At 42.8% G+C, this 27312-nt stretch overlaps 1 protein-coding gene across 1 annotated transcript; it reads right to left on the bottom strand.

Moving 5' to 3' along the window:
• Positions 1-4662: 4662 nt before the first annotated feature.
• LOC122932600 (pumilio homolog 3-like) lies at positions 4663-24971 on the bottom strand. Its single transcript, XM_044287104.1, has 7 exons — positions 24894-24971; positions 22916-22996; positions 10579-10721; positions 9057-9279; positions 7490-7577; positions 6908-6998; positions 4663-4894 (listed from the first exon to the last, which is right to left on the bottom strand). Exons 1-7 carry the CDS (start codon positions 24921-24923, stop codon positions 4762-4764), a joined length of 789 nt encoding a protein of 262 aa, XP_044143039.1. The 5' UTR covers positions 24924-24971; the 3' UTR covers positions 4663-4761.
• Positions 24972-27312: the final 2341 nt, after the last annotated feature.

Genomic DNA, 27312 nt, shown 5'->3' with positions numbered 1-27312 from the left:
CCAACTCAGGCTCAAGCAAAATTGCCTTCAAATATTTCCCTCATTATAAATGCCTTGAATCTTTAGGTGTAAGGGAAACGCCCCTGTTGCTCCTAGAACCTAATTTGCATATATTGAAACATATTTTTCCCAGCAATGCAGGCACATATAAACATGGGACCAACACAGATGCCTTCAGCTGCCAAGCACACATGTAACAGGTCAGCCAGCATCATAGGTACAAATCTGACAGATGCCTTTTAAGACAGTTCTTTTACACAGACCGATCATTAGGTCAATTATGAGCATTTGTAAAATCTCTTGTTTCTGACAATTGCCCCAGATAAAGGTGTCAGTGATCACCCAATGAACGAGCATCGGCACAATTCCTCTCCCTCGCGCATGCACAAACTCCTGAATCCACCTGCGGAGAGGAATAGTTCTGGCCCTGTCCACAGTTAAACTGATGTCCTGTCCATAGCCCAAGCTAAAAACCCAGTAAAGCATGTGATGTCGGAGGAAGCTTGATTTTTAGAAGTAGAGCAACACATTACCCTGAGAGCCCTATACACCAAGTTCGGAATGGTAAGTATATTACAAACTGACTCCTACAGCGGTGTTATGTGTAATTAAGTTGCATTTGTTGCCACAAACTGAGTCCTGAAAAATCCCTTTAACTCCCCCCCCCCGACACACACACACACACACACACACACACACACACACACACAGATGATCTGCCTGAAAACAGATGATACACACGGTAACAGTAAACCTAAATACTATGGCAGATGCACGAACAACATAGAAACATAGAATGTGTCGGCAGATAAGAACCATTTGGCCCATCTAGTCTGCCCAATATACTGAATATTATGGATAGTCTCTGGCCCTCTTATATGAAGGATGGCCTTATGCCTATCCCATGCATGCTTAAACTCCTCCACTGTATTTGCAGCTACCACTTCTGCAGGAAGGCTATTCCATGCATCCACTACTCTCTCAGTAAAGTAATACTTCCTGATATTACTTTTAAAACTTTGCCCCTCTAATTTAAAACTATGTCCTCTTGTAGCAGTTTTTCTTCTTTTAAATATTCTCTCCTCTTTTACCTTGTTGATTCCCTTTATGTATTTAAACGTTTCCATCATATCCCCTCTGTCTCGTCTTTCTTCCAAGCTATACATGTTAAGGTCCTTTAATCTTTCCTGGTAAGTTTTATCCTGCAATCGATGTACCAGTTTAGTAGCTCTTCTCAGTGTCAGTCTAAACATACCGATTGCAGAGCTAGACGGGAAAAGGAAAAAACCCCAACGTACGTTTCGCCGCGCTTCTTCTGGGGGCATGTTTATCTGATCCAATATCAAGCCTTATATACCCTGTTGCGTCTAAAATCCCACCCTACCGTAAGTTAGATCACCTGTACCCGGTGCTCATTATAATATAATATAGAGCCTCAGTCATTGCTATAGCAAGACTCGCGAGAAAGCCCTCGGAATAGCAATATCCAAGCCAATCTCACGTGAATATGAGTCGCGGGTGTCTCCGCCCATTCCTGCGCATGCTGCCGCGCCAGCCGGCGGACACATCAGTTACAACGTAAGCTTTACCGGAAGTGCAGCCAGTGCCATCTTGGAAGAGGGCAAAATACCCATATATCTCTGCATGAAAAATAAGGAGGCACTATTAATAGTCCTAAAGAGGTTCCAGGGGGGACATAGGTGGACCTAAATTGCCCATATACCCTTATATTTTAAACCTGAGATGTAAGGAGAACCCACATGTCATAATAAATATATTAAAAATGGTAGCAGTTCTATAGCAGTGCCATCATTCTGTCGCTCCCAGAAATGTCTTTTTATTCAACTATTATGCTCCTTAAGCCTGTATTACACTGGCAGATTTTCTGACAGATGATCGGTAACGTGCATTCGTATTAACGATCATCTGGCAGTGTAATACTGCTGCCAATTAGCCGATGAAAGAGCAAACACTCGTTCATTGGGCAATCGTGATCTTTCAGTATGCTGTAAGATCACAATTTGCTGGTAGCAGATCTTGCTGTCTAATCACGATCTGCTGCCAGCAAATAACTAGACAGTATGAGGACGAGCGATTGTATAATGATTGCTCCTCCCCATGCTGTGGAGGAGATCGCTACATGTAATAGCAGCAGTCTCCTCCACTACTGAGAAGGGAATTGCAGATTTTAGTATATGGCTTTAACTTACCTGCATTTCTTTTTAGATAAACAGGGCAGACTCCGCCTAGTAGAACCATGAGGCCACTTTCACACGGGTGAGTATTCCGCGCGGATGCGATGCATGAGTTGAACGCATTGCACCCACACTGAATCCCGACCCATTCATTTCTATGGGGCTGTTCACATGAGCGGTGATTTTCACGCACCACTTGTGCGTTGCGTGAAAATCGCAGCATGCTCTATATTCAGCGTTTTTCACGTAACGCAAGCCCCATAGAAATGAATGGGGTTGCGTGAAAATCGCAAGCATCGGCAAGCAAGTGCGGATGCGGTGCGATTTTCACGCACGGTTGCTAGGAGACGATCGGGATGGAGACCCGATCATTATTATTTTCCCTTATAACATGGTTATAAGGGAAAATAATAGCATTCTGAATACAGAATGCATAGTAATATAGCGCTGGAGGGGATACATTTTATTTTTATTTTTTTTCATAATTTAACTCACCTTAATCCACTTGTTCGCACAGCCGGCATCTCCTTCTGTCTTCATCTTTGCTGTGTGCAGTAACAGGACCTGTGGTGACGTCACTCCGGTCATCACATGAACCATCACCATGGTAAAAGATCATGTGATGGATCATGTGATGGATCATGTGATGACCGGACTGACGTCACCACAGGTCCTGTTACTGCACACAGCTAAGATGGAGACAGAAGGAGATTAAGGCGAGTTAAATTTTTTTTTATTTTTTTTAACCCCTCCAGCGCTATTTTACTATGCATTCTGTATTCAGAATGCTATTATATCCCCTTATAACCATGTTATAAGGGAAAATAATACAATCTACAGAACACCGATCCCAGACCCGAACTTCTGTGAAGAAGTTCGGGTTTGGGTACCAAACATGCACGATTTTTCTCACGCGAATGTAAACCGCATTACAATGTTTTGCACTCGCACAGAAAAATCGCGCGTGTTCCCGCAACGCACCCGCACCTTTTCCCGCAACGCCCATGTGAAAGAGGCCTAACAGTGCCCCCCTCAGATCCCCCCCATAACAGTGCCACCCACAAAACAAATCTACCCCCATAACAGTGCCCTCCACAGATCCCCCATAGTAGTGTCATGCACAGATCACCATTACTTCAAAACCCACAAAAAGCACACCTTTTGGTTAAAAATATATTTTTTCTTATTCTCCTCCTCAAAAACCCATCTGAGATGAGCGCAATCTCCCGCCTAGCAGAGACCCGTCATGTCACAGGATCTGCAGAAAAGGTGATTCAGCGCAGGGCAAAGGAGAGCATAGGAGCATAAAATATTCTCAGAGGGGCTGCCTGGGTGATGAAGGGGATATGTCCGGTTCAGCTCTGAACCTGGACAACCCCTTTAACGAATTTTGCCCCACCACAGCACATACATTTTAATGCTGTACAGAGACAGGTCTGCGTACAGCATTAAACCGTTTAGGAACGAATCAACTTCGGATCTTGGATCTGAAGCTTGATTTGCTCACCCCTATTACAAACTAATATCACGGCCCAGGATGCACGTATCCTAAACAGAGAGAGGGGAATAAGCCAGTGTCAAACACCTCTGTCACCAACTCTTCTCATGGCCCGTGTGCATTTGTCCTAAACAGAGAGAGGAATGAGCCACTGTCAGACAAATCTTTTACTAACTAATCTCATTTGAGAACAAAAACATTAGGCATGTTGAAATCCAACACACCTGTCCTTTCTACCAGCCCCACCTGATGTGCCATGGTGGGAGAGTCAGGGCACTCTCACATAGTGCGGACCAGCGGTGGCACTACTAGGAAATTGAAACATTTGCTGCTGGGTTCCTCCACAGATTACAGCCGATCGCTGGGCATCCTGACAGCAGAACTCTTCTTCTCAGATCCTTTTAATAAGGGCTCATTCACACTAACTAATTTTCTTTCCACTTCCGTTCCGTTTTTTTTTTTTTTGAGGACAGTATGCGGAACCATTCACTTCAATGGGTCAGCAAAAACAGTGGAAGGTACTCTGTGTGCATTCCGTTTCCGTACCGCAAAAAAGTAGTGCATGTCCTATTATTGTCTGCAAATCACAGTCCGAGGCCCCATTTGAGTCAATGGTTCCGCAAATAATATGGAACACATTCGTATGTCATCCGTATTTTGCGGATCCATACTGTAGAAATGCTATGCCAGGCCCATATTGCTCATGTGTTTGGTGATTAATAAGTTACTGTTTCCGTTTTCCAATCCCCAAAAAACGAATTGCATACGGAAACCATATGGATATGTTTTGTGGAATAACGGAACGGAAGATGACTCAGATACGGAACAACGGATCTGTGAAAAATGGACCACAAAACGGTCGTGTGCATGATCCCTAAGAAGGGATTGTCGTGACAATCCTTTAATAAGACTATAGCAATAAATATATACTGTAGATGCTAATGAAATAAAGGGCTAAAAAACAACAACTGTGTAAAAGAGTTTTATTTATAAATATAAAACCTTCTTACAAGCCTTTCCCGAGCCTACAGATGACACGCCGGCCAGGATTCCTCTAAAGAGTCAAAACTAGGAAGAATGTAAATGTTCTAGTAAAGCTTCGATTGCTTTATTGTTTTTGGTGTCTTTTGGTTTGGTCACAATGCCCTTGAGTCCATTTTTTACTTGAGTGGCAATTTCTTCATCCGAACTTTGTAAAAGGCTGAAAAAAAAATAATAATAATAATTTAACAAAAATGTTGCAACGTCAAGATAAATACCATTACAATGTGAAAGTGCTGTAAGTCTTTATAGGTTTTCCTGCTAACAGCTTTTAACTTGTTCTTCCCCCTGTACATTATGGATGCCGCAAATGATCCCTTTTAATTTACAAAGCAAAGAGCAGCAAGGCTAACCACTGTGCAATGATAAAAAACATTAAAATATTTAAAGCCTGTAATCTCAAGCAAATAATGACTCGGCACCATAATGCTCTCTAGAACACTACTCCTTTGAATTACTGTAACCAGCTAAACAATGAGCCAAGGCCAACGGGAGCAGAGTTAATGATATTGCCTAACAATATCTCCTGGAGTAAGAGGGGTAGGCGATTACAACCAGCGACTCACTGAACAAAGGGTATAATGCCCACGCTGAGATGTGCTTCATTACAAGTCACATTGCGACGTAGATCTATTCCTCCTAGGGGTCAATCGTCTTGCAAAACTCAGCCAGCCATTGTTAATGAGGATTAGAGAGAGGTAAAGAGTGCAGGGTCTAAAAGGGGATGGAATTAACTGCAGCGCGGTTTGTACCCTTCCCCAAGACACATATGAATAGATGGAAATGTGGAGCGAAGTCAACAGTCACAATGGCTTTTTTATTTTCTGAAACTCTTCTACTTGTCAGAATTACACTTGACAAATATTAAATTTGCACAACTGTGTTTTTTAAAAGTATTCATGGAAAATTTCAACCCACTATTGTAGGCTTTCCTAGACGTGCCTGTGGGGCCTTTTAGTCCCTGTCCTTGAAGAGACGTTTGTCTTGGAGATAACGGACGCTGAGATTTGGCAATAGTGTTGCCCGGTCTGTGAAATGCAGCACTCCTCCTGCCTATTACTTCACCATAACTCATTTCATTTCAATTCTCTTTTCCAGTTATCCACCATGTTTAACATTTTCAATTTAAACCTATAATTTAGTAGCCAGTTCAAGTTGTTTTATTTTATGTTTACACATTACCCTTTCAGGCCCGGAGTTTTTTTTTTTTTTGCGTTTTCGTTTTACGCTCCCTGCCTTCCCAGAGCCATAACTTTTTTACTTGTCTGTTCACATAGCCACATGAGGTCTTGTTTTTTTCGTTACACTGTTTTATAGCTCCCATAGTGAACTATACCATGCAATCATTAGATTGCTATTATCATAGACTCCAATGCACTTGCATTGGAATCTATGATGATTTTACTACTTTCCTATGGAGCCCTATTACAGGCAAGGGCTCCATAGGAAATACTATGCAGCAGCCTCCTGTCATTCACAAAGACAGGGGCTGCTGCATACACGCTCCGGCTCCTCCGATCGCCACACGGGGGAGCCGGAGAACAACCGAAAGCTTTCGGTTTTCAGAGCGCTCAGATGCCGTGGTCAGGATTGAGCATGGTATCTGAGGGGTTAAATGTCCGCGATCGGCATTACTGTCAGTTACGGACATTAGCTGCGGGTGTCTTCTATAAGAAGCAAGTGGCCACCTGCAGCTTTGGCACCCGCAGCGGGCGCCATCTTTAAACACACGGCCGATGACGTACATGTAGGTCATCGGGCGTGAAGGGGTTAAACGCAACATCTTGCGAAAGACGTCCCACTTGGTGTTTGTCTTCTTTTGTTGCATTACAACCTGGAGTTTAAATGTATTTGGGGGGGTTTGTACCATTTGATTTATACAGCACACCTACTTTAAAAGGCATAAAATATTTTTTTAATGTGAAACAAACAATAAGGACAAAAAAATAAGTATTTAGCCCCTAAAAGTCAATACTGTGCTACAGTTCCTTCAAGTTTGATGGGGTGAGTTGGTGTACACTAGTCTTCAAGTCATGCCTCAGACATTCTTAATTGGATTGGGTTTTGACCAGGCCATTTCAAAACAGTTAAATGGTTTTCCCCCCAAAAAAACACTCCAGTGTAGCTTTAGCAATATGGTTAGGCTAATATAAAAGACTAGTCGGACTCTTACCAGCAAAGGACTATGGCTCCCCTGTTCACTTGTGCCCAGCTGCTGAGGTTCTTGATGCCCACGTGTTCTAGTAACGTTCCAGCAAAAGAGCCTATTAAGAATTGCATAAAAGATAGGATTCTATTGAGTGAAATGTGTAAATGCATTTTGAGATCGATACTAACAAGTACCTTTTGAGAAGTGAGGGCACACAAGCCATCTACGGTCATTTTAAATTGTATGATCATTACTGAATATTATCCTAATAAAATATAATACTCAACACACACACCTAAGAAACAAATTGCAACCTTAACCCCTTCCCAACCACCCACCGTAAAACAGCAGAAATGCAAGTCGTTACTAAGACATGTCAGGATTGGTGAAGGTCCTCATTAACTAAATTGGTTGTACCTTACTCCAGCAGGATTTTTACTAAGATTGGAGTGTGAAATGTCAGTCTTTAAGTAAATGAGCTCCTCTACATCCAAAACAACTAAAATCATACCAACACGATACCATTGAAGTATGAATAAGTCTGTTGGACTAAAGTAGCCCTGTAATACTTGTTAAATTCTATAAAGGTCATATGTATCATCTTACCTTCTTTACCCTGTTCTTTCAAGTCTTTATCTTGCTTCAGCAACCATTTCAGCACAAGGTGACCAGCAGGGTGCTCGGCAATGTGAAGCTTTAAAGAACCACAAAGAAGATCACTCTCAATCCCAAGTGGAATACGCACTGTGCCCACATCAAAAACTATGGTACATGCAAACAATTCGTCTTTGATGCACTAACAAATGTCACGCAGTAAGGGTTTTATAGCAAGCTCCAGTGTTTTCAACATTGACTTGTACGCCAATGACAATAGGAAATGCCCAAACTGAATATACCGCATACAATAAGCAATGATGCATTACATTACAAACAGTGGACAGATTGAAATGTCAATCTACAGGTAAGGTCTACTCTGTTTCTTGTTGGATTGTCCATTTGCAATATATTTGATTTGAGTAACTAACAAGGCATTTATTACACCACACTAGGGCTGGGCAAAATAATAAAAAATCTCAATTATTTTCAAGAAAGATTATTGATTTTTCTTAATTTTTTTCTGCCTCTAGTCAGACAGCCAGAGCGCCGTAATCTCGTGATGCGCGAGCTAGCACATGCGCTGTTCCTTCCCCGAGGCTGATGCCAGCACAGGGAAGGAACACTATAAGGGCACTGCGCATGCGCTAGCTCGCAAGATTACGGCGCTCAGGCTTTCTGGCGTCGGGGAGCAAGGAGGAGATTCTGAGGATGCGGGGCGGTGCTCGGCTCCTTCACGCTGGACTCATCTCACATACAGGACACATCTCAGGATAATTTGCATATGGATCAAATCGTTTTTTTCCCCACAATAAAAGCACACAGAGCTATGGGGACTGGGTATTGTGGATGTGCTAGCGGTGATCTAGCAACCCATGTCCTCAGCTCTATACATCAAATCCCGGTGACAGGTTGCCTTTAAGTGTTTTGTCAACTTGGGCTGAGTTCACATCTGTGTTGGTTTTTCCGTTATTCTGTTCAACAAAAAAATTGGTATTGGTTTAAGGGACTGAATGATGGATAGAAACAACTTCCATTTCTTTCAGTTATTCACTGACCAAAATGATAAAAGCCGCACGAACAAAAAAAAACAACCAAATAAAAAAAAACAAAAAAAAACAGAAAAGCTCCATTCCATCATATATCCGTTATTTTTGGTGAAAAGAACACAGGACTTTTTGTTCTGCCAGTGGAAACCTAACAAAACAGACACTAACTGAGCATGACTAATGCTTAAAAGCAACCATTTAAATACATTTGGATTAAAATAGACTAATTTATTTATTTATTTTTGTTCCTCGGTTTGAGCTTAAACAGAACTTTTAAAAGTTTAGTGAACTATATCCACCAAGAAAGATTACAAGATCACCTCTGTGCTGAGTAGTACAGTTTAATATGGAATTTATATCACGATTTTACTAAATGCAGTATTGTATATTTTCCATGTAGTAAGAAAAACATTTCTGTAAGTAAGAACTATGGTATATTAGAGAGGAGATCAAATCTAATAAAAAGAATTAGCATACTACAGTATAAAAACGCTACAGATGCAGGGTATATAAAAAAAAAACTTAAATACCTCTCCATCTTTGCCACCTGGTACGAAATCTTCAGCTGCTATGCTAGCGATTGCAGACATGACAGGCTGCGAGTCCCCCAGCGCATAGAGAAGAGTATTTGTCACCACGACACACATAGCATTCTGTAACACCAAGTCCTGTATGTTCTCCTCAAGATATTTTAGCAATGGGCCAGATACGGCTTCCAGCAGCTCACGGTGTCGCACTGAAGGATCCTTTTTGCTGTAAGGAGATGAGAGAAGGACAAAATTAACAAGGTCAAACTGTTAGTGTGTAAAAAGTATACAAATGTCAATTAAGTTTTCTCCAAATTAGAGTCAAACAAGAATTAAATTACAACCAGTCCTTACTACATCTGAATCCAATCTACATGATTTTTTATGACTCTGGATGGTGTGCCAGCTATAGGCAATGCGCCGCACAGACCTTTCACTTACCAGTAGGAGGAGCTCCCGGCCGGTCAGACATCGCAGCTCTTCAGGTAAGTATAATGCTTGTATTTATTGCCAAGTAACCATGGCAGCCAAGACTGCAATAGCGTCTTGGTTGCCATGGTAACCGATCGGAGCCCCAGCGATTTAAACTGGGACTCCGATCGGTACTCTCCGCTGCCACCAATGATGGGGGGGTGATTTTAATTAGGGGGGGAGAGGGGAGGCCGCACTGCTCACAATACTTGGAATCCGCACTGGCCCGGCCACCAATAAATATAGAGGGAGGGGGCCGCACTGGTCATATGTAATACTGGGGAAGGAGCGAGGGGAAGGCTGCACTGGTCATATTTAATACTGGGGAGGGAGGGGGGGCCGCACTGGCCACCAATAAGTTAAATACAGGAGGGGGGGGGGGTCTGCCCCCTGCTGCCTGGCAGCATCTGCCAGGCAGCAGTCGTGTACACAGTTCTCAGTATATTCTAACATGAAGCGTCCCCATCACCATGGGAACGCTTGTGTTTAGAATATACTGTCGGATCTGAGTTTTCCGAAGTGAAAAATCAGATCTGAAATAAACAGTTATGCAAACGGATCCGTTCTGAACGGATGCAAGCGTTTGCATTATAGGAGCGGATCCGTCTGTGCAGACACCAGACGGATCCGCTCCTAACGCAAGTGTGAAAGTAGCCTAAATTGGAGCAAAAACAAAAAAATTGACTACAGATATTGATGATCCCCAGGATCAACGATTAATACTAGATAGGTGGGTCTTTAACACCAAGCATTCCCACAGATCAGCTGTGTGTGTGGATGGAAGCAGAAGGCTCCGTACCGTCAGCATTCTTCACTTGAATGGGAGCCAAGCGGCAGTACCCCAACACGGCCACTACAGTGTACAGCACTGTCTGCCTCCAGCTATGTACACCGTATCGTTCCTGACGCCGAGGCAACCAAAATAGTTGACTGGTGGGTGTCCTGGGTGTCAAAGCCTCACCAGTCTGATATTGATGACCCAATCTGGAGGACAGGTCATCAATATCTGTAGCCCGGAGAACCCCTTTAATCTGAACATATATACCATGCTTACCTGTGTGCGTTTCCATCGCCTTGTTTGAGCACTTCAATAATCTCAGGTAGGAAATGTGCAGAATTGCGTCCACTCAGCAAATACAGCAGAACCTTCCGCCCATATTTATCCTGCATTAAATTGGGCAATGCACTAATAATTTCCTGTGTAAAGAAAGTACAGAAAATACATTTATATGTGTGGGCCCATGCTATACTTGAGAGCACAGTGCATGCATCTTTTACCAAACCAGGAGAGCAAATCAATAATTCCAATTTATTACTTCAACGCTATGATTAAATATAAATCTGGCTGGTGTAGATGCTCCTGCATTTTTCATGGATCAATGTCTCTCCTGTGGTGAAATGGAGCAGATGCTTCACTGTAATAAACACACAGCAGCAGAAATTAAAACGCAAACAGCACTTTGGGAACAGTGAAATATTTACTCAAGGGTTATTGTTTGGCGGCATGAAATATTAAATGTGACAACGCAAGTTTCATCTTCCAAGTTGGTTATTTCTTATCCTTTGTTAAGTAGAGTAGTAGACCTATTTGACTTTAAAGAGAACCCGTAAAGTTGAACATAACATGGCATCTAAGCAGCATCTTATAGAGAAGGAGCTGAGCAGATTGATATATAATTTTATGGTAAAAAAATTCAGTAAAACTTGTATTTCATTCATTTATAGTCTGTGTATTCCCAATCCTAGAGGGAGGGCTCCAGACAAAAAAAATAAAATAAACAGGAGCCATTGGCTCCTAAACTGAAAAATGTAGTCGCCAAATTGAAACTATATATAATTTTAATTAAAAAAAAAAAAACTTGGAGAAGATGACACAGATCACAGTAATGAGCCAGCACTACATATAGGAGAATACAGCACCACATACCGATTACATCCAGTGACATCTACTGTCATGTAGACCTTCTCTTTCCTCTTCTCCATTTGACCCAGACCTCCATGACAAATTCTTTCAGCCGCATCTCATCTCTACAGAGTTTGTTACAGACATTTTTCTATTTTTCCATCAACCCCCCCCCCCCCCCCCCCCATCCTGGTGCCCCAACAATGTCATCCTGCTGCCATTCCCAATACTGTGCCCGTGGTGCTCCCCAATGTCCAAGGTACTATACTGCTGAAAAAATAGTGACCCCACTAGAAATAATGTCCCTATAGTGTCTACAGCAATTATAAATGCCACCTAGAGTGCCCCAGTAATAATAAAACCTTAGATTAATCCCCCCCTCCCACACACTGCCCTCACATAGTAATTTCCCCCCACATTGCCTGCACAGTAGTAACCCCCCCCCCCCCACTGCTCTCACGTAGTAATTTTCTCCCACACTGCCCCCATATAGTAATTTCCCCACACATAGTAATTACTCTCCCACAATAGAAATATGCTCCACAGTAGTAATTTCCCCCTATACTGTCCTCTAGTGCCCCCCTTATGGCTAGTAATGTCTCCCAGTGCCCCCCTTCCCACAAATGTCCCCCAGTGCCCATCTTACGGCCAGTAATGTCCCCTCAGTGGCCCCCTTACGGCCAGTAATATCCCCCTAGTACCCCCCCTTACAGCCAGCAATGTCCTCCTAGTGCCCCCCTTCCTGCAAATAATGTCCCCCACTGCCCCCCTTACGGTCAATAATGTCCCCCCAGTGGCCCCCTTACGGCCAGTAATGCCCCCCCCAGCCAGTAATGTCCCCCCAGTGCCCCCCTTACGGCCAGTAATGTCCCCCCAGTGCCCCCCTTACGGCCAGCAATGTCTCCCCAGTACCCCCCTTACGGCCAGTAATGTCCCCCCAGTACCCCCCTTACGGCCAGTAATGTCCCCCCAGTACCCCCCTTACGGCCAGTAATGTCCCCCCAGTACCCCCCTTACGGCCAGTAATGTCCCCCCAGTGCCCCCCTTCTGACCAGTAATGTTAGCACTATAAAATCTTATACTCACCTGTGTCCTTTCACTGGCGCTCACTAGCTGCTGGTATGGCCCAGGATGGTGCGACGCAGATGTGCACAACTCACTGCTGGGCGTCTCGTCACAGGTGGGCGTGATGATGTCCTCACACCCGCCTGCGCTGGGATTTCATTACCAAATAGACCTCAGGCCTGTAGTGTAGGTGATTGGCGGCGGGGCAAGGAATTATTGGCTCCCATGCCCCAACGCAATATTCAGCTACAGCGCGGCAGCCCTGTCGCAAATGGCAACAAGGCTAAGAAGTCTTGTCGCCATCTGCAAACTTTAGGGCGCATTGGCGACCATTTTGGTCGCCATCTGGAGCGCTGCAGAAGGAGTATAAATTTTAATGTGTAAATTACAAGTTATGATGAATATTTTCTTACAAAATTATATATCAATCTGCTCAGCTCCTCCTGCTCTATACATGCTGCCTGCAAAGTACACTGAATTTTCATGATGACAGGCTCCATTTAAAGGGTTATCCCATCCGTAGACATTTATGGCATATACCTTATATGGGCTCCATAACGGGTGTCCTGCTGTCTACAACATCCATGTGATGAATGGACATGTGACCACTTTCTCCATTCTCTATAGCAATATTCCTCAATTCCAGGGCCCACCTACCAGTCATGATTTGAGAATATCCCACAGAATGAATACCTGTGGTAAGTCCTGATGCACTGACACAAATTATATCACCTGCTCAATACTAAAGAAATCCTGAAAACCTGACTGGTAGATGGGCCCTGCGGACCGGAGTTGAGGAACCCTGCGGACCGGAGTTGAGGAACCCTGCTCTATAGGACTCATGGAAAGAGCAGCACCATAAATAATCAAATAAGAGTGACCTGGCGAGGCACATATTTGTGGAAAAGTTGATCTGTCATGTTAGATTCTTCTCAGTTTATATAACGCGGTTCATGCAAAACAACAGATGTGCAACCCATAATTAGGCCACCGATCATCACAGATATTGGTCATCAATTAATTTGACCTTATAGCACAGTCATCCAAAGAGACAACCTTCACAGACCAACCGCAAAGCTAAATCATTTCAAAAACAGCCATCTGAAATACCTAATGTTTGGCATTCTACATCGCACTGTGTATCAGACTCCTAAGGCTACATTCACACAACAGTTAAAGAAAAACGGCTCTTTGACGACCATTTTTGTAACAGCAGTCACACGGCCGTTCTTAGAACAAGATGAAGTCAAGGGAATATTCACATAGCAGTTTTTTTAATGGCCAGTTAATAGCGGCCATCAAAATAGGACGTGTTCTATTTTTGCCTGTTTTTAACTGCCAGTCAGAACTCATTGAATTTAATGGGACTGTTTGTAACGCCCGTGAGACAAGAGTGCACCCGTTTAAAGGCCATTAAAAACGGGTACACTAGTGGAAAATTGTCTTTTAGGGGTTAAAATAATGCTCTCTTGAAATTCTGCATGATCACTGGGGGTGCATTGTGACATCATCACGCTGGAAGTGCAGGTCCTTCAGCATCAAGGGAAGAGTGACTTCCCTCTGTGCATGCAAGTGGATGTGAAATGTTATTTTTTTTAAATCAGCATTGAAAAAAAAACCTGCACATTATTACTGCTTTGGGCCACTCTGGGGGACGTTATGTATATCGCAGAGGTTGGGATTTAAATAAAAAAAGAAAAAAAATCCATTTTTAATGGCCGTTAAAAATGGATGCAAAAGTGGTTGAAAAATGGGCAATAAAAAACTGACAGTGTCGTGTGAATATAGCCTAAAAGCCTACGGTGCACATAAGTCTAATTGAAGGTTTGCATCACTGTCCCCTTGCATGTAATTATAGTTAAGCCAGATCATCCTATTACCTAGGTCTTATGCAAATATCACTACCAAGGAGTATGAATGGATACGCAAACTGTATGTGTGACTAGTGATGAGCGAATCAAAGTCAAATGTATTTCAGGAGAAATTCGATTCGCTGCAAAGCCAAATATTCTCGCGCTTTGTGATAATGAATTTTCCCTGAAATGGTGTGGGGGGGTTGGGGGGGGGGGGGGGGGGGGGGGGGGGAGAACAAAAAACATTCAGCTCATCCATTTGCTTGTGAAGAGGCTGCCGCGGCCATCTTGACTGAAGACACGGCACAAAATCTTGAATGCATGTCACCACGCCGGGCAGCAGGATGAGGTCATCACAACACCGATTTCACGTAGTGTCTTTAATCAAAAATGGCCACTATGTAAATCTCAGGGCCATATTCCCTTTATGTGATTAGGCTACAAAAGCAGGAAAACCTTTATCCATGGGCACCGCTTCGTTCTCCCGCTATGCCCTCCGGTATGTTCGGTCACTTGGTTATAGAAAAAAACCTCCCAGGCTGTGAGCTCTGCGCTGCCATTGGCCAGCGCTACAGCCTGGGAGAAGGAAACACCCAGGAGAACAAGGGCAGACTCCGCCTACTATAACCAAGTCCCCCAAGTCTCCGCCTACTATAACCCAGTGACCGAACATACCGGATGGCATAGCTGGAGAACGGAGCGGCGCCCAGGGATAATAGCAAGTGCAGTGAGATCCCTGGGTGCCGCTGTACAGATCATGATACTTCGTTCACAATGTTTTGCCAGATGAAAGGTCCTCTTTATAGGGAACCTTTCATCAACGTTATGCTGACCTCACTGAGTGCAGTATAAAGTAGTGACAGAAATGCTGATTTCAGCGGTGTGTCACTCATGAGCTAAAAGTAAGTTGTCGCCGAGAACCAGCATCATAATCATTGCAGCCCAGGCCTGCCTCCCTCTTTATACACCAATATCTCTTTATCTCTGCTCTACATAGCTCCCCCCCTCTCTCTGCGCTAAATATCTCTCTCTATATGCTCTAAATATCTCTCTTATGTTTATACAGTGTATATATACACACCTACATACACCAAGCAGTCTATAGTAAATTTGTCAATACACACACGGATCCTTTTAGGGTGCACAAGCTGCGGCCCGGGGGTCGCATGCTGTTTGTGATGTCACTCTGTGTAGCCCGCAACCATCTGGTCATAGACATTTGTGTCTGATGACTACCTGCATGCAATATTCATGTCAGAGAGAAATGTAGTGGCATGCTTTGAACTAATGGAGCATTGCATATCCATCTCTGGGACCCATTTATATGGCAAAATAGGGGTCTTCTGGTCCCTGTGTGACACTCCAGGAACGAGTAGATTAAGTAGAGAGGGGGTCTCTTTATTGTAGTTTATGGAAGTAGAGAAACACTTTCACACACAGCATTTGATAGACTACAGTGGAGAGAGACACTTTCTGCAGTGAGAACTGGGGAGAAGGGGTCCCCATTCTCCCGAGAGGTGAGAGTCTGGAAACTGGAGCTGGTAAGAAGACGTTTAATATGCCTAAGGCCGCTTTCACACAAGAGTATGGAAATCCGTGCGTATTCTGCCTCCGGAATACACATGGATTCTCGATGAGATCAGCATTGTCATCAGTAATTCATTCGGATTCACGTGCCCATTTCTTCCTCCTTGCACTCCCATAGACTAAGACTAAAATGTGCGTATTTGGAAGCAAATACGCAAAAAAAAAAAAAAAAAAAAAAAAAAAAAAAAAAAAAAAAATCTAGGACATGCTGCGGTTTTCAAAACTGACAATTAAACACCCATGTGAATAATCCTATACCGGGCCATATACGGATTGGAAATACACTTATGGCCCGGTTCTCATGTGACTGATTATCTGAGGATTTTCTGCAGTAGAAAAAGAAAAAAATGCCCCGAGTGGTGGGTTTTTGTTGCAGAAAAGCTGCAGATTAGATGCAGTGTCAGTCTTTGCATTGGAAAGGGTGAAAACTGCAGTGACCTGCTGCAGATTTCAAATGGGCACCACAGGTCAGCTTCTGCAGCAGATTTTGTTTCTGCCATGTGTGGCGGAGAACTGCTGAAAGCTCTGGTTCTGGTTCTGTACAACGCTGTCATGTGTGGACCCAGCCTAAAATGTCTTAGATGGGAATACCGCTTCATATTTTTTGCAGCCCTGGGGAATGGTTCAGTCTGCCGGCCCTCAGAACAGAGAAGGATGTGCACCCCGGATTTAGTCTGACATATAGAGAAAGGTCAACGAGTATCCAAACAGAACGCAGCTGCTCAAGATAAAAGAATTCCAAAAACACCTAACAAGAAATAGGATATTATAATACAGCCACTGTCCAAGAAATAGAGAGACCATTGTGAACGTAAACCATGAATTCGCAATGCATAGTGGGTAGCCCTATATTAAAAGGCTTCTCCTTGGTAAAGTACCACCCTTACTTTGTTTCTAATCAAGAAGCCAATGGATTTACTAATGCAGACAATATTTCCTCTCTATGAAGAATCTTTTGCTTTACCATCTGCTCCCAGGCTTCTTAGCGCCAGAAAAAACAAGTGTTTTCGTAAAACATCAAAAGGACATTAGGGCTACAGCATATTCCATGAGCGCTGCTCTGGATGGCTGGTTAAATAAATACTCTGCTAGCTTTAACTAATCTTTGCTTAATCCAACATTTCCATTACGGAACTCTTCACCTGGTAACAGTCGGTAAGAGGATAAAGGGATTTTATTTTGTGACAGCCATGTGCCTGAGATACAGACTTAAAAGGGGTTCTCTCACTTCAGCTAGTGGCATTTATCATGCAGTGAAAGTTAAAACAAGGAACTTATTAACGTATGGTGATCGTCCATATTGCCTCCTTTGCTGGCTTGATCAATTTTTCCATCACATTATATACTGCTTGTATCCAGGGGTTACGAACACCCTACAATCCAGCAGTGGTGGTCGTGCTTGCACACTATAGGAAAAAGCATCGGCCTCTCTGGTGGCTGGGACTGAGAGAGTGCGCATAGGCTGGTGCTTCTTCCCATAGTGTGCAAGCACGGCCAATGCTGCTGGATTGCCAATGCCAAAGTGAGATATGTCTATCACTTTTCAACATTTTAAGCAATATCAGTGTATTATTTTGGTTTTGCGTGAAACAAGGAAAAGAGTACCTTGGCTTGTTCACAATCATTGTACGGAAAGGCCAGGTAATGCAAATTTCAAAGCTTTATAAATACCCAGACTCCTCTAACCTTGTCCCAAAAAACAGCAGCCATAGATTCTTCTAAGCAGCTACCTAACACTCTGACAATGAAAATGGTTGAGGTCCACAAAGTAGGAGAAGACTATAAGAGAATATCAAAGCGTATTCAGGTTCCATTACCTCAGTTTGAAATATAATTAAGAAATGGCAGGAATAGTGGAGGTCAAGAGAAGGTCTGGAACTGAAATTTCAGAGACAGCTGCTCATAGCATTACTAGAAAGGCAAATCAGAACCCCCACCTGATTGCAAAAGACCTTCAGGAAGATTCAGAAGACTTTGGAGTTGTGGTACATTGTTCTACTGTTCAGCAACACCTGCACAAATATGGCCTTTATGGAAGAGTGATCAAAAGAAAACCTCTCCTGTGTCCTCACCACAAGATTCAGCATCAAAAGTTTGCAAAACAAAATCTAAACAAGCCTGGTGCATTTTGGAAACAAGTGCTGTGAACTGATGAGTTTAAAATAAAACTCTTTGGCCACAACGAGCAAAGGCATGTTTGGAGAAAAAAGGGCACAGAATTTCATGAAAAGAACACCTCTCCAACCATTAAGGGAGTTGTCTGCTTTTTACTATTGATGAGCTATCAGATTGGCTGGGGTCCAACTCCCGACACCCCTGCCGTTCAGCTGCTTGAAGAGAAGGCAGCGCAAGCTGAAGGTTTTACCAATGCTCTCACATTCCCCTGATCTAACATTACTGAAAATCTGTGCATAGACCTCAAAAGAGCATTGCATGCAAGACAGCCCAAGAATTACACAGAACTGAAAGACTTTTGCGAGGAAAAATGGCTGAAGATCCCTGAAGCAAGAATTAAAAGACTCTTGGCTGGCTTCAAAAAGCATTAACAAGCTGTGATACTTGCCAAAGGGGGTGCTACTAGACTACTAACCATGCAGAGTGCCCAAAGTTTTGCTTCAGGCCATTTTCCTTTTTTGTTACTTTGAAAATGTAAAAGATGAAAATAAAAAATAGTTTTTGTTTAAAATACAAAGGGAGTGTGTCATTTTTAACTTTATGCCTTTTGGAGATCATTTGATCTCCAACTTGCTTAAGGGCTGTTTCACACGAGCAGATGCCGTGCGTGGCATCCACTCCGTGACTGACAGCCAAGACCCGATGCAGACAGCAGAAGCACGGCGCAGTAACATGACTGATAACGCTCCGTGCCTCTCTGTGATCTCTTTACTAGGAAATCACAGTGAGATAAAAGTTGTCACTCTGATTTCGTAGTAAAGAGATCACAGAGAGGCACGGAGCACTATCAGTCATGTTACTGCTCCGTGCTTCTGCAGTCCGCATCGGGTCTTGGCTGTCAATCACGGAGCGGATGCCACGCACGGCATCTGCTCGTGTGAAACAGCCCAAACTGTTCACAGGTGTTTTGATGGTGAAAAATAACTGAAATAAAGTGGCCTAAGGCCTCATGCAGACGACCGCTGCATGACACGGCAAAACACGGATAGCGTCCGTGTGAGTTCCGCAATTTGCGGAACGGCACGGACAGCCATTGATATAACTGCCTATTCTTATATATTCTAAATAGGAGAGGTTATATTTTTTTTTGCGGACCACGGAACGGAGCAACTGATGCGGACAGCACACCGAGTGCTATCCGCATCTTTTGCGGCCCCATTGAAGTGAATGCGCCCGCATCCAAAAACTGTGACTCGCATGTGGACCAAAACAATGGTCGTGTGCATGAGGCCTAAATGGAAGGAAATGCTCAAAAACCCCAAACCCTGAGACATGTTTATAACCAGGGGAGAAACTCCTCCGCATGTGATCCGTTGCTAGCGGCAATCCCCAGCAAAAATGCATACAATGGAGGATGTCAGCAGCGGACCACATGCACCACAAAAGCATCTTACACAAGATGGAATAATGTGTGGATGCAAATATAAAAATACATAAATCACTGCCAAAGGTACACCACAATGATATGCAACTGACAACACTGGCTAATCCCTCAGGCTGATGTTAAGAACTGAGACTTTAGCCAATGTATTCCAGTCAGGAACACAACGGAGCCCCTTTGCACCACCGGTAAGGTATCTCAGTGTGGCATGGGTTCCTACTACTAGACTACCTACGGTGTGTGAACACGGTCTGAATGGTGCAAAGATGCAACCTAGCCAGTGTTGTCAGTTGCATATCATTGTTGTGCACCTTCGCAGTGATTTATGTTGTTTTGATGGTGCCCAAATCTTTGCATGACAATATCTATCGCTACACACACACAGTATAATAAAAAAAATATTCTATACTTTACATTTTATTGTGCACTGTATCCATTTAGTATAAACAACAGGTTACACAAGAGCTTAAAGGACAAGCACAGTTGTATTACAGGGCATTATGGATTTAGGATTATAAGTGCCACTGGCATTTATCATGTCAAACACTAACCTGTGTGTCCTCTGGGCTCAGTTTTACTTGCCAAGCTGGTACTATTGGATAGGGGCATGCTAGCAGAGTAAAGCCAGTACCATTATATTATACAAAACTAACACCAGGGCTTAACAGGGGGTCATTAATTGTTACTTAAAAAAAAAAAAAAAAAAGTCTAGGTCCACAGGTTAGAAATTGGAAATGCAGAATTATTATTAGCCACCAAAATGATTTGCTCTCACAATAGCTATTTAAAAAATGTCTGACTAGCAGAGTGAAGGTCCTGGTAGATTTATCTGGCGCAACAGACCCTCTCAAGCAATTGAAATGCAATGTGCTGGATTATTAACCCTGCTACACAACTGCCAGGTCTGTGGTATAAAAGGAGCAGAAAAAGCGATTTAGTGACCACAATGAGGCATAGAATCTCACAGGATGGGGGCTTTGTGGAGAATCCGCTGTCAAGCTAGAAAGACGCCATGGACGTGACAAAGTGCAGGCAACGCATGGAGTGCACATCTATATTGTTTCATGTCTGGGGCTCTTGGCCCACAGAAACGATGCAAACAAGAAAGCAGAGCGCATAAATTAAAATGGCTGCCAATTTAAAGGATACGACATTAGGACAGTTATAAAAGTAAAAAGTCTCAGCTTTTCTCAAATACAAACAATGAAATTCCTCTAATCTGGCATCTATTAGTCCAGAAAACATGTCTTTGCGATACAAGACCCAAAGACTGGAGCAAAAGCAGCAAGTTAATTAAGGTCTAGAGGTTTTTTAATCTTACAAATACAGTTTACAAACGTTAATCCAGGTTACACAATATTCTGCAACCTATCAAGCTAAAGAGGTTGTCCAATTAAACTCTTAGTGACCACCCATACGTGTTTTTACGGCGGCCCAGTCTAAGCGCTGCACATCAGAGCCGCAGCCTTGCTCTAACAGCCCGGACCGGCAGGAGTGCCGATCTGGGCTGTTTAACAATTTACGCCCGCCGCATGTAAAGTGCTGACAGAGGGAGCGGACTACTTCTGTCTCGATCGCGGGGTGCCGATGTGTGTGAAGGCCGGATGGGGTTTCTTGTAGGCCCCAGACCAGCCTTGAGTAATTTCCAGCAGGCTGCGCCTCTCTCTATAGTGATAGTATTTTGATTGCTTTTAAAATGCAATGCACTGTCTGTTAATAGTCCCACAAGGGGACTATAAAGCCTCATTCACACGTCAGTGTTCGGTCAGTGATTTCCATCAGTGATTGTGAGCCAAAACCTGGATTGGAGCCTCCACAGAGATAAGGTATAAAGGAAAGATCTGCACCTGTTCTGTGTTTAGAGCCGCACCTGGTTTTGGCTCAAAATCACTGATGGAAATCACTGACCGAACACTGACTGTGTGAATAAGGCCTAAGTGGTAAAAAAAGAAAGAAACCCCCCCACCCAATTTATTAAATAAAAATTCCATTAAAAAAAATATGCCTTTTTTCCATTGAAAATACGCTTTTCAATAAAAAAAAAATGCGCAAAAAATCTCCCCAATATGTTTGGTATTGCTGCATCTGTAACGACCTGAACTGCATAAATATTATGCAAATTATCCCCTATGATGAACGCAGTAAAAAAAAATTATATATTTTTTTTTTTTAAATGACAGAATTGCTAATGTATTCTTAGTTGCTACCAATTTTTTTTATGGCAAGCGTTCAAAAAGCGTAATTTACTCCAAAATGATACAAATGAAAGATACAAATTGTCCCACAAAAATCAAGCCCTCACACAACTCCATAGAAAGAGAAATAAAAAATTAATTATCTTTTGGGAAGTGGCAATGCAAAAACATTTATTTCCCTTTAAAAAAAAAAAAAAAAAAAAAAAAAAGGTTTGTTGCAAAAAAAGTAGTAAAACATAAAAAAAAAAAAAATATATATGTATTTGATATCACTGTAATCGTACTGACCCACAGAATAAAGATATTATGTTATTTATACCAAAAAATGAACACTAAGATTTATAACATAAAAACGCAGTGGCAGAATTGCTGTTTTTCCCATCTCCTTCCCAGAAAGAGTTAATAAAAATTAATCAGAGAGTTATGTGTACCCCAAAATGGGGCCATTAAAAACTTCAACTTTTCCCGCAAAAAACAAGCCCTCATACAGCTATATAGGCGGAGAAATAAAAAAAAGTCACAGCTCGCGACGATGAAAAAAGGAAGAAAAACACTTGGTCAGGAAGGGCCAAAAACAGACTGGTCACTGGGGGGTTACGACAACTTATCCCCTATTCACAGGAAAGAAGATAAGTGTCAGATTGGCGGAGGTCCTACCACTAGGGCCCCCGCCAATCACGAGAATGGGGGCCTATGCTCCCCCGTTTGAATGCAGGTGTAGACAACTTAAGGGATAAGTTATCTTAATGGGACACCCACTTTAATGCCAGATTAAAGGAATTTTAACAATATTTAATGCCTTAGCTATTATTATATTTGAAATCCTGGCACACTACAGTCATGTTACTTCACTTGTCTCGTCAGTCTGTTTATATACCGTAAATCACTAAACAGAATATCACAAGGAAGACAGTAAGATATTTTGGGTGGATTCACACTGCAAATGCAAAGTGGACACTTGACACACATATGCCTAGAAACTGGAACATCAGCAGAGAGTTTTCTGGCTGATGGTACAGAGAAGTGAGAGATGTTGCATTTTCATTAGGCGGCCACACACACAACGCATACCTAATGGCACACATAAAAAGAACAACCATTAACAGTCTAGGGAAGACATACACAACCATATGGCATATAGCTGAATTTGGTCTGGGGTGTATTGAGAGATTTTCCCACCATATACACTGCAATGTGAATGTCTTGTAAAACTTGACTGGACGGATACTCACAGAAAGAATTATCTGTTTTACAAGCTTTGTATCATCCACACAATCGAACATTGCCAGCAAAACCAGATGAGAAAATTCGCCCTGGAGAACAAGAAAAAGTAAATAAAAAGTTATACAAAATAAAAAAAATAACAGAAACATGTTCTAAAAGAATTAACATGATAGACCCTTATTTTCGAATATTTAGACCTACGGATAGGATCGGATGTATAGGACTGGGGAAAAACGCCAATATTCAAAAGTTCTACACTAGACTGGGCTGAGCCATTGGATGTCACATATACTGACTTCTCCAAAGCAGTCGACAACGTGCAACATAACAGGTTGGTATATAAGATGAGAATGCTTGGACTGGGGGAAAATGTGTGTAAGTGGGTAAGTAACTGGCTGAGTGACAGAAAATAGAGGGTGGTTATTAAGTTTCTATACTCAGACCACTGCTCAACCCTTCCTGGCAACGTGCTGGAAATGCCAGGAAAGGCCATCTCAGCCTGGTCACCACTATAACCTGAATGAGCCTTTCCTAGAATTTCCAAAGTGTTGAGCTGGAACCAATGCAGTATACGAATGGCATGAGGGGAGGATCAGTTGGGGGTAAGTATGGCATCTTTCCTTTCCTTTTTAAGCCCCTGTGAACCATATATAAAAAAACAGTACTGCTTCACAACCCCTTTGGCATTAAACATATACAGTAATTTACTATTTGAACTCCAGAAAAATAAGTTGAAGCATGTTTTTTTACACTGGATTTGCGCAATGACAATGCTTCAGTGGCTGAGATGTATTATTTTTTTTTGGCCTTATTGATTTTAAGTCATTATGAAAAAGTGGTTTTCAGATTCTGCGCAAACTGTTAAAATTGTATATCTGCTAAAAGCAGGTTTTAGATGATTTGATTTCTTCTTCAGAGAGCATTGGAGAGTCCTCCTTGGCTATGGTGAGCTTGTGCTGCATATTAAAAGTAGTACTTTTACACGGTTTTGATGACCTGACATCAGGTGTCTTTAGGGCATACAGACATTTTGGGAGAGTTGTAGAAATAAATGCTAGCGAGTCAAAGTCCTTCATTTTCACTTAATTTCACTTAATATGGCACTCCCCCCACATAGCCTCATGGATTATGTATAGACACTCTGTGGGTGGAGGAGAAAGGGAGACTATTTTTCAGGCAGCACTTTTTCTTTTCCTTTTACAAAAAATTAAAAATATATTGTTGCTGGATGTTGGTCTGTCCTTGTTCTTCTATAGTCTTCCTCTAGTTTCAACCAGTAAAGAGAACTTGCGGAACCAACTGATCTGCCATAATACCTGACACCATAGCGGTCTATAGCTTCCATCCATTCAGCTGCTACACAAGAAATCCAACAAAGTGATCAAGAAAGGATGGGCAAATAGTGCTAATTCCTTGTGAATGGCTGCTTCTCCCCAGCAGTCCGGGCACAAATGACGTCTTTTGTTTCATTTTTATCAAAAGGTGATCTTTGCCTCATCTTTAAATCTGCAACTCACTGAACCCAACATTTTAGAAGTTGCAAGAACACAACATCCTTTGTAGAGCACTTGTAAGAGCATCAAGTGAAGGCTAATATCCACTGAAGAAATATGGCTCATCGGTGAAGCAGAACATTAGAGAGAAGCCATTTCTTCCAGCTCCAGCACTATGTCGAACAGTGTCTTCACAAACAAGTCACAAGCACAAAATTCAATCAGACTGGGAATGGGGGCCAAGCCAGAGGTTTAATACCGCCTAATGGACTCTATGATACCTGTACCCAGGAAGAGATACAAAAAAAGCCCTCAACATACTGAGAAATGCGATTCTTCAATTATCAGCGACAGGCCGTAACTGCAGCTGCACGACTGCAAGCCCTTCACAGCAGGACAGCCCTGGGTGTTCTCTTTTCTCTCTGCTATAGAATAAGGTTAGGACTTCTTTTTAATGCACATCAAAAGGAATTCTACTTTGACGAAAACTTACTGTGGCAATTTTTTGAATAAACGACTTCATGGTTTTTGCAAAAACTTTTCTGTCCTGTAGAAGAAGAAATAGAATGCACATTATTAATAGGTAGCAAGAAACACCGATTTACTAATCCTATTGATGGTGTCTAGACCTGCATCACATTTATAACGCTATACCAACTATTGGTTGACTTACAAAATTTTACGCCAGAATTGTGGCACACAATGTCACATCTTACAAAACTCATTTTTCCTGTGGTCATGTCTTGTTTGTGGCGAGATACAACCTTTGTACTGCTAGATGCAGTAGAGGTTTCTAAAGCTAGCTAGATGCGCCAAACTGCACCAAAAACATGCACATTAAAGTCAAAGAGGTGAATATTTGGAGTCGGTTTTGCTTGAATCTGTATTGCTGGAATTATTCCACATTTATCAAATGTCACATGTTGTTTGATAAGTTTGCCTTATCCTTAAACCTAACACTTTTGTCAAGAAAAGCTCCTCCAGGGTTCCTACTCCACCCTCCTACTGGAACGAGATTGCAAAAAAAGTCTCAATGAGGAATCGGGAGTGAAACTTATTAACATAGCTAACCACACCACATTACAAAACTGGAGTAAGTGGTGTAAAAACGTGAGTGCAAAAGGTCACAAAACCACTATTTTGCGACTTTTTGAAGCCAAAATTCTGGAGTTAAGGCATGATAAATCAGGTTCAAAGAGTCTACGTACAGCTAATTCTACTTGCCTATTTAAACCACAGCCACTCCAGTGCAATTGATCACCACTGACTGGCTAGAGGGGTCATGTGTTTAGACGGCACAGGGGTCATGTGTTTAGACGGCACAGGGGTCATGTGTTTAGACGGCACATGAGCACTGCCTGGAAGTAAACGGAGACCAGCGGGAACCAGAGTGATCGTGGCGTTAGACTGGCTTACTGGACTTAAGAGGATGGTGAAAATGAACTCCAAATAACACTGACCCTAAAACTGGATCCTGTAAACTTTCAGGCTATATCTGGAGACTAGACATGTTCCAATAATTTGTAAGTGAGCTAAGGCAGGAGTACAATTCCATTTTAAACAATGGTGCCACTTTTTAAAGTCAGACATGGTAATTCACGCTGGGAGAGTTTTACAAAGAAGCGTGGTTGTCAATGTGACATTAGGTTTAACCACATGAATCAGTGTATTCAATGAAATCAGATCACATAATATGTATTGTCAGGGATTTCCTCAAGCAATGACTGAGGCCTCCGTGACCTGGAAAGGTGACGTGCATCAAACCAGAAGAGTAACAATGGCTACAATCTATCTCCTGCGTGCAAGTGAATCCTCCAGAATAAGATTAGAAATAAATCACATAAACTGCCTTGAGAATCCCAAGGGCACCCTTGCAGCAAACCAACAAATTAATCACTCGGCTGACTGGGTTTTTTTTTTTTCCGGAGACAGACTATGTTACACAAAGGAAATGATAGCAAAGCAAATGGTAAATGGTAATTCTCAATTCCAGCATTTACCACAGAGGTCAGGCATTAAAGGGCTTCTGTCACCCCCCATTTAGCAGTTTTCATTATCGGACATTAGCTATTTGCTAATGTCAGATGAGTCCATATATATCACTGTTACCTGTCTCTGTGCTGTAATTTATGTTAAAATCGTATTTTTATAATATGCTAATTACTTCACCGCATCCTCGGACTATAAACACGCCCCCTCCTCCACTTGATCGACATGGCCAGCGAGCTCTCTCCTCCTCTTGCTGGCCCTGTGCCCATAAAATCCTGAATGAGGACCGGTACGGCGCAGGGGCTCTGAGAGAAGGACGCTCGCTTGCCCGCTCCTTCCTCAGTGCGCCTGCGTCGATGACGTCAGCCTACACCTGGAAAAGAGCATTGCTTCTTTTCCGGGTGTAGGCTGAGGTCATCGGCGCAGGCGCACTGTTGAAGGAACGGGCAAGCAAGCGTCCTTCTCTCAGAGCGCCTGCACCAAATAAGGACCAGTACGGCGCAGGATTTTATGGGCAGAGAGGGCCAGCGAGAGGAGGAGAGCGCTCGCTCGCCCTGTAGATCAAGTAGAGGAGGTGGCATGTTTATAGTCCGAGGATGCGGCGGCTACCAGCAAGTAACCGCCCAACTTGCTAGTAGTGAAATAATGTGCATATTAGAAAAGTACGATTTTTACTTGAAATTACAGCACAGAGACAGGTAACAGTGATATATATGGACTCATCTGACATAGATCATCAGCTTCTGATCGGCGGGGGTCCGACACCCGGGACCCCCGCCGATCAGCTGTTTGAGAAAGCAGCGGCGTTCCAGCAGCGCCGCGGCCTTCTCACTGTTTACCGCCGGCCCACTGACGTCACGACTAGTATCAACTAGCGTGGGCGCAGCTAAGCTCCATTCAAGTGAACAAATACACAGAAATAA

The sequence above is a fragment of the Bufo gargarizans genome, chromosome 1, assembly GCF_014858855.1.
Source record: "Bufo gargarizans isolate SCDJY-AF-19 chromosome 1, ASM1485885v1, whole genome shotgun sequence".
In the NCBI taxonomy this organism is placed as follows: domain Eukaryota; kingdom Metazoa; phylum Chordata; class Amphibia; order Anura; family Bufonidae; genus Bufo; species Bufo gargarizans.
This window is presented reverse-complemented; position numbering and strand designations above follow the sequence as displayed.

Bases quoted from the DNA above. Each gene is read 5' to 3' on its own strand.
- LOC122932600 (XM_044287104.1), bottom strand. From the start codon at position 24,923: ATGAAGTCGTTTATTCAAAAAATTGCCACA. The intron at 22,997-24,893 runs GTAAGTTTTCGT...CTTGTTCTCCAG, and splicing joins TTATTCAAAAAATTGCCACA to GGCGAATTTTCTCATCTGGT. The intron at 4,895-6,907 runs GTAAGAGTCCGA...TTTTTTTTTCAG, and splicing joins GGAGCCATAGTCCTTTGCTG to CCTTTTACAAAGTTCGGATG.